Source organism: Oxyura jamaicensis, chromosome 2 (genome assembly GCF_011077185.1).
Source record: "Oxyura jamaicensis isolate SHBP4307 breed ruddy duck chromosome 2, BPBGC_Ojam_1.0, whole genome shotgun sequence".
In the NCBI taxonomy this organism is placed as follows: domain Eukaryota; kingdom Metazoa; phylum Chordata; class Aves; order Anseriformes; family Anatidae; genus Oxyura; species Oxyura jamaicensis.
Window position 1 is genome coordinate 131,564,580 of NC_048894.1, and position 12,144 is coordinate 131,576,723.

Sequence of the window (12,144 nt, forward strand, 5' to 3'; positions counted from 1 at the left end):
TTCACTTCTGTTTTGAACAGAGTGCCTTGACAGTCTTTCCAAATTAATTTGATTTTCTGCTTCCAAACACATACACACTTGAAGAATAGTCTGTAGCAGAATATTTCCCATTTTTCAGTAGAGAAAAAATCTCTAATCTCCAATACCTTTTAGATCATTTGTACTTATTTCTGGATCTGGATTTTTAGATTATTTGTACTTATTTCTATTTTTAAGACTTTTTGACTGATATATATGTATGTATATATATATGTATATATATATTCTCTGTCTCTATCTGCAGTTCCACAGGTCTGAAAGTCTGTTTTTTTCTTTAATAAAACTTAGAGTTCTTTGTATTAATCACATGAAACCAGGAGGTAAGGTTTCATGAAAAGCAGAGGATTTTGCGGCTAAGCATAATATTGGAAGAGCTGGCAAATTTGGTTTTAGTTTAAACCTGCTCATGTTTTAGAAAGAGATTTTACTCTTTAACTTTCATGTTTCTAAAATCCAGTACTGTACATACAAACTGTCCCTAAACTGTAGGCATTAATCCTAAGGACCTTTTTCCACAGAGGAAGGTACTGGTATAGGTAGATTTGCCAATGCCCTGACACAGCTCTGCAGAGTCACCACTCTCACCCTAATAATTTTGTTTCATCTAAAGTGTTCAGTCCTGAGCATACATAAGTATCTGTGGATCCAAAAATCTCTGACATGGGCCTAGCCACAAGGAAATGTTGTAGACTCCTCTTCAGACAATAGGCAAAGCCATCAAAGGACTCTAAAACCCCATGGATCCTCTGCGATAAATGTTAGCTTGTGGCCTTCAAGGTTATCATGATCCTTCCACCAGTAGAGCATATAACGCTACTTCCTGACACAGTAAGTACTTAGCAAACAAAAGTGCAGAGTCAATCATGCTATATTAATTCATCATTTATTCTACTTCCAATCCAATTCTTGCTGTTCTTCAAAAGCTCTAGACCTGCAAAAGACAATTACAACCTCTCCACGCTGGCTTGGACAGCTCCTTCCTCTTATTCTCTCCAAAGACCAATGTGGGAACAGAGGAGCTGAGCTGTCATCCTGCTATTCAGAGCCAGCAAACAGACTGCCTGAGCAAGCAGGCTCTTCTCTCTCATCTGAGCCCTGCTGTGTGCATGCAAACATCACCAGGAGGCTGAAGGACAGGACAGAAAGCACTGTGTGCTCTGGAGACCATCAACCTTAGGGGTTATCCTTCATCACGAGGTGCATCTGTAGCAGCCCACCAATGAGAAGGGACTTCCTCCCAGAAAATAAAAAAGCATTTATCTCAGTCACTAGGTTGACATTAAAAGCTGTATTTCTTGGATCAGTTGCATCCAGATACACATTCTGTAGCCATAAGAATCAGCTTTAAGCATCACAGATGTATTCTCTTCATTGAATAAAAGGTATGAAGAAAAGCAAAATGTCAAACAAAATACTAGTTTTTAGAGATAAAGATATGAATAAATGATAAATATTAGCAGTTAAATGTGTTCTTGTGAATAGAACAAAAAAGTACTCTTGTTTTGACACACTTCAGAAAAGGAAGAATTCCCCAGAATTCCCAGCCAGCTCTATTGCCTTGTACTTGCAACTCTGAGAAGTATCTTGTCTAGCCTTCTCCTCACTTTCTGAAATGGTTGTGCATATGTGAAGGAAAAACTTCTAATGGCCAACAGTTACTTAGGGTCTTCATGCAAAAAGAGTTTCCTGGGCTTCTCCTTTGCTTGTATGTACAAAAGCACATTTTAACACAACTTGATCTGAAATAATCTTACTTCTCTTTGAATCCACAATATGCTGTTTTAAGGATTAGTTAAAACTCACTGAGTTGCATGTATATATTTTTGGTATATTTTCATCAGTATTTTCATCATTGCACCTTAGTACAGTGTGAAATTTGTACTAATTAAAGATATTGACCCATACATTCTTCTACCACTAACTTCTTAGTGATTTTTACAACAAGGTATTTTAAAATATACTGATGCTTAAAATATATTAACTCACAGTTGTTCTTAAATGACATGCTATATAGATAATAGATCTGTAAACCTTAGCAAGCAGTTCAGATGTTTATTACCAGGATTAATGTCGGCTATCTTTAATTAAAGAACGTTTAATGTTGTCCTTTTGTATTCCTTCAGTAAAAAGTCCTGGAAATTTTTATCTTTATTCTGTTGAATATGTAGATTTAATGTTCTCCTGAAAACCTTTTGTGATTTGGTATCTGTGCTCATATGGCAAGACTGTTTTATTTAATAGACAAACAACAATACTGGCAATTTTAATGGTACATGGAAATACTTGAGGTTAGACAGCATTTGAAATAGGAAACTGCATGGGTAGAGCCTACTAATAGGAGACAGAGCGGCTAATGGTTGAGTAATCTGCTTATTTGCTATCTCTGTGTCATATAACCATTTGAAACATAATTTTGAACACTTAAAATCAGTGCTTTTTTATCCTTTCCTTTTTTTGAAAACTATTATTATAATTAAAAGTGTCAAAAACGCTCTTAAATGTTATCAACTAGAGAGCAGGTTCTCTTAAGTAGTGGGAGTAAAGAATGACTTTGCATTTGAAGTAGTAGAGTGGGAATAGAGAGAACTGGTCTACAAACTTATTGGGTTACTTCTGTTAGCCATTTGTCTGATGGTCCTTGCCTCCCAGAAATGTTCAGGAGCTATGTTCATGAATACTTGAAAGATGTGGCTATAGGGTCATGAAAATGCCCAGAAAACTGAACAAAAAGTAAACATATGCAAGGAGATAAAATTCAGCTCTGACATTACAAAATACACACCTTTGTGACTTTCCAAGTAAAGCTTTTAAACATATGCTGTGTACAAGGGAGAACTACTCAGAAATCAGCGAGGTTGAAGCAAAATAATCAATAAAAGGTCCATATATTTTCAGAATAATAGCTGCCTGCTGACTGAGTGCCAGTGAAGAGTGTAAAGGACCTGAAGACAAGGAATAAGATTATGGTTTAAAAGTCTCTGCATTGACAGGTCTGGGTTATTGAGCTGCAGCCCATTATATTTCCATATCTTCATCAATGACATAGTGGGATTAAGTGCACCCTCAGCAAGTTTGCAGATGACACCGTGCTGAGTTGTGCAGTTGATACAACAGAAGGAAGAGATGCCATTCAAAGAGACCTGGACAGGCTGGAGAAGTGGGCCCGTGTGAACCGCATGAGGTTCAAGTGCAAGGTACTGCACCTGGGGTGGGGCAATCCTAGACATGAGTACAGACTGGGAGAAGAACTAATTGAGAGAATGAGTTCTTCTCCTTGTGAAGAAGGACTTGGGAGTTCTTGTGGATGAAAGGCTTAACATGAGCCAGCAGTGTGTACTTGCAGCCCAGAAGGCCAGCTGCATCCTGGACTGCATCAACAGAGGTGCAACCAGCAGGCTGAGGGAGGTGATTGTTCCCCTCTACTCTGCTCTTGTGAGGCCCTACCTGGAATGCTGCATCGAGGTCTGGGGCCCCCAGCACAAGAAAGAAGTGGATCTGTTAGAGCAAGTCTAGAGGAGGACTACAAAGATGATCAGAGGGCTTCAGCACCTCTCTGAAGAAAGGCTGAGAGAAGTGGGGATGTTGAGCGTGTAGAAGAGAAGGCTCCAGGGAGACCTCATTGCGACCTTTCCATACTTAAAGGGGTCTTATAAAAAGGATGGAGGACTCTTTACTCGATTACATAACAATAGGACAAGGGGGAATGGTCTTAAACTACCAGAAGATAGATTTACACTAGACATTAGGAGGAAATTCTTCACTGAAAGGGTAGTGAGGCACTGAAACAGGTTGCTCAGAGAAGTTGAGGATGCCCCATCCCTGAAGGTGCTCAGGGCCAGGCTGGATGGGGCCTTGGCCAACCTGATCTAGTGGGTGGCATACCTGCCCATGGCAGGGGGGTTTGAACTAGATTAGCTTTAAGATCCCTTCCAAACCAAGCCATTCTATGATATCAAAATGCTGCACTTAATCTGTTTATTTATTTATTTGTTATTATTATTATTATTTTTCAAAATACCCTGGATTTTGAGGTTTTAGGGAACAGTTTCTGTAAAATTTCACCTTCAGTTCAAAGCTTCCTTCTCAGAGGCTTACAACTCACATGACTGTAGTCCAGGCAAGTGTTGGTTAACTAGCAGAAATTAACTGGAGTTTCTTAGTGCTAGGATTTTTTTCCCTTTAATAAATATATCCACTTTATTGCTATGTACAAGGGGAGAGAGTGACCATCGTTTATATAGCAACTGGTGACCAAAGCTTTCATCTAGTAAGAAGAAATCTCTGTTCTGAGCTTTGCTTATTTTGGATAGGGACAAATACCTGTTTTGGGAATTATTTTCTGTTAAAAACCAAACAAACAAAAAACCAAACCAAACCAAACCAAACCAAAACAAACAAAAAACCAAACTGCAACAACAACAAATCAAACAAACAAGTAAAAAAACCCAACAACCAACAATGTTTTAATGCTGAAATCAAAGTTCTCCTTCCCTCCTACAAGGTTACTTTTTCAATTAACTCATAGGTTAGATCAGGCTCCATCTTGTACTCACTCTTCCTTCTCAATCTTCACAGGTTTTGCATTCTTCTCTGTACAGTTGCCCAGCAATTAGGAAGGTTACAGAATTTCCACCCCCATCTTTCTAGTCCAGATTGTATGTGGGTAGTTAGGACACTGGAATGTGAGAAATATGGATTTGAACTCCCTTATCATGAAGGAGTCTCCACAACAGATAGGCTAATCTAAAAAAATGCTGTTATTTATTTAATAAAACTTATAGTGGAAAAGTGAATGTTCCTTGAGTATCTAATGCATAAGTGTACTTGCTGTGAGAGAGTCTGGAGTGGACTGAAGTTCCTTTAGAGTAATCATGCCTTGGAGGTGCTCGACACTCAGTGATGCTGATTTTGACTCTACCTGTGCTTCTCATTTGAGATATAGATTTTTTTGAGTCTGTCAGAAGCACCAGATTCTCATTTGCATTATAGCTTGGCACTTGCACTTCATTTGGGGGTCAGTAGATAGTCTTTTATATATATATTTTCCAAAGCATCTATGAAAATCTAAGAGTCACTGAAAAATTAACATGGTAGTCTCCTAGAAGGGAGGCTTCTGTCTACTTTATGATCCAGACATGTGATTAAAGTGTATAGAGAAATACCTAGGATAGTTTTAGACCTACTTTCTCTCTCAGGTCCTACCAAGAACAAAGATATATCACAGTGGGCTTTAGAGAAAACACCATAAATATGTCTGTGAATCTGGACAAACTCTTTGAGACATTTTTTATTTTTGTAGAAGCAGGAAGACTGAAAAACAAGATATTCTAAACAGGCCAGTTTCTAGTGAGGGAAAAGTGAGATGGGAATGAAAGGAGGACAGACTTCAGAAGAGCTGTACTTATGTGTGGTACTACAGAAAAGGAAGGAAAAAGGATGGATTGCGAAGAATCACACTGGAAGGAGTTGTTAGGATGAAAGAAACTGTGCTAAAGAGAGTGATAAAGCAGACACCAGCAAGCAGGTGACTGGACATAACTTTCTAAATAGTGTAACCATCAGCAGAGCTATTGAACAACAGTGTGTAAAACAAGTGAAGGATTTCTATAGCCAGTCAGTTATGGAAGGTGATAAGTATGCAAAGAAACTATAGAAATTGGATTCAATATCATGGAGAACCTCTAATTAGGTGAATCATACTTTGTTAAGCACATAAAGAAATGCAGGGAATAAATTAAAAAATGAGTTAATGATGGAGGAAGCCCACTTAGCACAGAGAATTAATTACAGAATGAGCTAATTATGCAGAGAATTTATCACAGAGCAAGCTAGTGAGAGGTAGGGCAACTGAGGAGGTGGGAATGAGGCAATGAGTGGCCAACAAAGAAGCCAAAAGTACCAGGTGTTGCTGAGTGATGTAAGTGGCCAAGTTTTAACCAAACAGGCTCAAATTGTGCTGCCTGCTGAGTTCTCATCTGTGCTGGGAACATCATGCTGCCTTGTGAAGTGCTAGAAGGGTGGGAGAAGGTGATGGTTGCTTTTGGCCATGTGAGAAAAAGGGGATGAAGATAAGCTCTGCTCAGGACATTGGTTTACATTTCAGGATAGTGGAGCTGCATCATGGGACAATGATTAGGGGGTTTATTAGTCTACATTATTCTTGTTATACCAGAGAAACTACTTAGAGATCTTGGAAAAGCTTTTCTCTAACTGGTTTTCCTGTCTCCACCAGTCTTCCTTAACTTGTTTTGAGTGACCTCTGTCTTAATAATTCTTTTAAAATTTGTACATACACTGTAAAATTATGCGTCTGGTCTCTAAATATTTGCTTCCCTACAGATATTTTTCTTCTTCCAGAAGCTGTCCATATGATTTTAGGCCTGATACAAAGTTCACCAAGTATTGCAGAGCCTATATTTAAAACTTGGCATGATCTGCTTGAAAGCAGTCTCACTTTTCTGCCCAGAGATTCTGGAGTTCCTTATTCAGTTTGGTGTCTGTGATAATTCTCTGTATTGTTTGGCTAATGCCTACCTAACTCATTAATACTCACATACAAAAGGAGAAGCTGTTTTGTGGCTATTTGTAAGTAAGGCTTTGAGACTTCCAGAGAACTACTGTTTTTAAAAACAAATAAACAAATATGGAGCCTAACTGTGCTATTATACTAGCCTTCAGTTACTGGTATGGTAGTTGCTTCTATGCTACTGCTCATTTTACATTTTAGAAGGAAAAAATATAGTTTTTACCTTGAAATATAGATTTATGAATTACATTAATCTCATGAAGTTAGATGAGATTTTGGGTGGAAGCAGAAGAATTTTCTATAAGCATATTTCAATCTGTCATAGCCTAGCATCTGTGATTTAATGTTGCTAAAAAGCCACATAACTTCTGACTTGATTTTTCAATGGTTGGCTTACTGTTACAGTTAATTCGTGTCAGATTTTACTTTTCATTGATTTAGTGCTACAGCCATTTTATAACAAGATAATTACATTAAATGTACTTTGTTTAAAGTTTCATTATATGAGAAAAGGACTTGTGATACTAGTTATGATTATACAAAGTGCAAGTAGGGATTATGCAAGTTTCCTTATGGTCTATTTCCAGTGATCCTCTCTCCTTAAATTATCTTTATTACAGAAAGCTGAATGTTCCCCCACCTATTCTTTTCTGCTTCAATAAAAGGAATTCAGATTGTTCTGTGACGAAAAACTGCACTTGGTGCTTTTCTATGGATGTTTTAGTGGAGGATGGAAAAGAAGAGGGCTGCAGCACTGATGCTATAGGGGATGATGGCAAAGGCCAATGCCCACACATAGTTGTTGCTTAACCCATCCAGAGCCCTTTTTTTTGGTAGCTGCTGCAGTAGTCATTCTGTGTCTGTTTTAAGAGGGGCAGAATAGCCATGGCCAGCTGCCATTGTTTTCAGCAGCCAGCTGTTTAGGAAGAAGATTAACTCATATTACTGCCCTGAGCTTTATGTTCCAGGCATGGGAATCTTCCAAATGTTGATGGCAAATTTTCTTTAATGGCATTGCAGTTTTTCTGTTTGTTCAACAAAAAAACTTGAATGGCAGTTCAATTAATCATGTTCACAAAAAGAGTTGAATATCAGTTCGTCTAGCTCTATTTATCTATCTCCTCTTTTTATTTATTTAAATATATTTGACAAACATACCCAAAAGATACATTAAAATATGCAGTTTTCTTTCTTAAGCTAGTAAATGCCTTTATTTTAAAGAAAGGTTCCTAAGAAGAAATCAAGATTACAGTAAGAGGAAATAGGTTTGTTAGACTAGCTCATAAAAGTGGACAATCTGATGGAGGGATTGTGTGCTTGAAAGCTTGTTGCCTTTTATTATCGTTGAACAGTGCTAGTATTCCTGTAGCAAATCATTGGTTTGGGGTCAATACGAATTGAGTTCTCCTAGAAATAAAAAATAAGATCAGCACCTGACAGAGCATTTGTAAGAGGTACAATTTTATTTACAGTTGTATATAGGGTACATATATATATATTTTCAGATAATCTCTGAACACTCATAAATGGCTTACTGACCTTGTTCCTTTGGTAATGGTTCTGCTGTTGTATTGTTTTCAGCTTTCTGTGGCTTATCTTTTTTTGTATTTTCACCCTTGAGAAAATAAACAGGATTAGAAACTATAAATGTTCATTGTTGAGAATGATAAGGATGGCTTGACTTGGCTAGGAATTTAGTTAATCAAGTTGACACCTACTGAGCTGTGTTTCTGGGTGTTGTGTGTGTTCTTGAACCAGAATTTCCAGCTAGGTTCACAAAAGGACTTGGAAACTGAGATCAAAAAGTGATGCCTTCACACCTGCTGCACAACCTAAGTTATGTAGTCAAGTTCTGCTGCTGCCTATTCCCAGAGCCTCTTTTATGTTGTCAAGGCTGACTTGTTCAGTACTGCCACTCACAAGACAGTCTACATCCCTGAATCAGTCATGCATCTGCCTAAACTTTCTGCAGGGCAATAGACCTGGTATGTTTTGAGCTACCTGACCACAGAGACAGATTTCAGTCTTTACAAAATACAGAGACAGTATCAACTTTCACTGCAAAAAGTTAACATATATATATATAAATTAAAATCACAGTGAATCTTTGTGCATACGAAAGATACTTGCATATTTTTTTTGTTTGTTTCAAAGGTTGTTTTCTCTGTTTCAGGCTTCCTCCTACTAGGATACGAACATTAATATGAGTATAATGCTCTACAGTTATCAGCTATTATATACATTTCTTCTTTAAATGCCTTTTGTTGCAGGCAGAAAATGTCTTAATTATTGACCTATTTATCTATCCCCATCTTAAAAGCATCTTATAAAAAGTGGAATATAACAGTGGTACAATCTGGGTATTGCATTGATGTATGGAATCATTCTGGTGCGACAAGTAATCCATGTCTCAAGGGAAATCTAAATATGTATATATATTTTCCTAGAGCAGTTTGCCAACTGAGGTATCAGGCTGCACAGAATTCAGCTGTTTGGATTCAGGATTTTTTTTTTTTTTTTTTTTAAGATAATGTTTTATTGACTCAAAAAAATGGATTTGCAGAACTTTAAAACAAGCATGAACAATACTCTCAGTGACCTAAATGCTATTCAAACACCTATTTTATGTGAGTAATCCTATATGATGAAGAGTAGGGGAGCAGAAGCTGAAATAACCTTCAGCTATGCAAAAACTTTTTTTTATTATTATTATTATTTTTATTTTTTATTTTTTTTCCTCATGAGTGAGAACTTACGGTTTCTAGGACCTTCATAGCTGCTTCACTGTAACCTCTGGAATTTTCCCTATAACTCTTTAACTTCTGATACCTAATACTGCACAGGCAGTTGTGCTCTTAGAAATGTGATGTGCTTTAGAAGTATTACTACTACTCCATCTTCCATACAAAACATTTCCCTAATTTAGTACAATTCTGCAGCAGCTTCCCTGATACGTTGGTCCCTTCACTATGTGCAGTGTTCAGGCTATTGGTACCAGAAAGTAAACTGTCCTGCTCCACAAGGAATCACTCTTCACTTATTTTCCTAAGTACTTATGCCACTGTAAACAAATATAGCAAAATGGAAATTGTCTCTAAAATTATAGAGCAGTGGGAATTAGTGATGTGCACTTCAACACTTCAGTTTTTCCCCTGTGACATTTTAAAGCTTGTTTTAAATTCTTCATTGGATTTTAGCTGACTGGAGTTCATGATTCCACAGCTCCTTTTCATAAGACTACTTGATTTAGTTTCCTGTGAACTGCTAATACCTTACACAGCTTCTGAAAACTGGTTTGCTCTATATTAATGGCTGAGAAGGTCTTTTGTAACTGAAGAGCATAAAAATACAGTGATGAATCCAGTTCTCTTTCAAGAGACTTTATTTTATTGTGTTATGGACTTCACTTTGGTTGAAAGAAATTTCAGAAAAGGATGGCAGGCTCTTTTTTCACCTCTAAAGACTGGCAAAATACTAGAGAACTGTGTGTCCAAAGTAACTGGGCTGCAGAATATCTGTGCAACCAGTGACTCAGAATCAAGGGTTCTTACTACATAGCAAGATGTTGCTGTCTACAAGATCATTGCCTGCAGATCTGCAGTACATGAATAGTTTGTTGAACATGCACAGTTTTTGCCATTTTGGTGAACAGATGACTCCATATTGACATCCACTCAAACAATTGGTTTATTTTTTTTTGCATGTTTGTAAACATCTTAAATCCAATTTGAGTTGTAGTTGGGCTGCTTTAAATCACACATCTTCCTGAAGCTGTATAAAATGATCAGTTTAAGAAAATTTCACCAGTTCTAAGAAATGATTCAATCTTATGAATGTTTATGTTTCTATTGTTTTTACTTAAAGCCATCAACTTTATTGAACTCTTGTACATATAAATCAAGATTCCCAGAATTTAAGTCAGAGTCTTGGTACATCTAGACTATTATGAACATGTTAAAAAGACACTTAGATTTAACTTCATAAGTTTAGTTTCAATTGTTTTGGTAAGCCCAAATTCAGAGTAGTAGCTCAGACTGTTTCACAATATTAATTATTTGGTTAAACCTTAAACTGTGGCCTTTTTGCCTTGTGAAAAAGAAACAAACAAACAAAAACAAAAAACAAATCAAAACACTTTCTCTGACATTATTGGGAAAAGATTAAAAATATATATATTCAAAGGTAACAAGTGAAGAGTATCTATTCTTCTGCTTCTTTTGTATTCCATTAACTAGTATGGAAAAGATGAGTTAACTTTTACAGTAAAGAACTACAAAGGAAAACAAACAAAGCAACGACAAAACCAAAACTGTAGACTAAAATGACTTACTATAGTTTTCAAATCAGAGTTATATTAATAAAAACAAGCACAATAAAATATATATTTTTAAAGCTACTAAAATACTTTGCCTTTCTAACAGTTATTGGGAAGCAGAGTAATATATACCTGTATTGCATTCCAATATTCAGAAAGAATATACTGGCATTTTCTGCCAGCAGGGAACAACATGAAGAGGAATACCTCAGCACAACAAAAACAGTCATACCAATATTTATAATTTCCTGTTTGAAATGTTGATCGAGGCCTCTCATAAGCTTGTACTATTTCACGTTAGTCCTATTTGGCAAGTACTTTGCAAAAGGAGGAAATCTTTCCTCATAATGAAGAGGTGGGAGGAAGGAGGGGAGGTATTCATTTGTTTTTGCTAAATAATGATTTATATCCTTTGCAGTAAATTTGCTTGAAAATGTCATCTATTATGATATTTAGTTACATAAATACTTTCCAAACAAAATATTATATTACTGAGCCTATAAAAAATAGACTATACCTGTTTTGTAGATGGCTTGGGAGGAATGCTGCCATTTTCACAGTCTGCTTGCTCAGGTGATAATTTTGCTCTAGAAAACACTGCTTTTAGTCTTCTAAACATCTTGCTCATTCAACTGCCCTGAAGCCTCTATAACCCTTTTACCATGAATAGGTATATAGCATGTTTTCTTGCCATCAGTAATCAAGCCAATTAGACACTTAATCAGGTTTAGGTCTGATTAATGTCTTAAAGAAATTCCTTGTACAGTCTGTTTCAGTGTTGGTTTTCTCATCATTTGTACCTTTGCTTTGTATCATAGATTTAGCTATTTCTAGTCTCAATGGTTAAATTATATACAGAGTCAATTTTTCATGCACAAATTCAAAGGAGAGTGAACACTTTCTGGTTAAAATAAATAATTGTCTGATTTTTTAAGTACTGGATATCAAGCAGTAATTTTATCTTTAGAAGTGAAATTTTAAGTCCTAAAAACACTCGTAGTTCAACTAGAGGTTGATTGACCAATAATCCTGTTACCACAGCATCTACCTAGTAGATTACATGAGGTAAATCTCTCAAGAGGAAGGTATTCTGTTGACATGCTAGAGGGAAGGGATGCCATCCAGAGGGACCTGAGCAGGCTCCAAAGGTGGGCCTGTGCAAACCTCATGAGGTTCAACAAGGCCAAGTGCAAGGTCCTGCATCTGGGTCAGGGCAATCCCAAGCACAAATACAGGCTGGGTGGAGAACGGACTGAGAGCAGCC

At 36.8% G+C, this 12,144-nt stretch overlaps 1 protein-coding gene across 1 annotated transcript in view; it reads right to left on the bottom strand.

The window, feature by feature from the left end:
• The window catches only part of CNGB3 (cyclic nucleotide gated channel subunit beta 3), a 66,589-nt gene extending 55,090 nt beyond the window's left edge, over positions 1 to 11,499 (bottom strand). The window contains exon 1 of the mRNA XM_035317221.1: positions 11,398 to 11,499. Coding sequence (XP_035173112.1) covers positions 11,398 to 11,499 — 102 coding nt within the window. The remainder of the gene's footprint in view (positions 1 to 11,397) is intronic.
• Between the last annotated feature and the right edge of the window lie 645 nt (positions 11,500 to 12,144).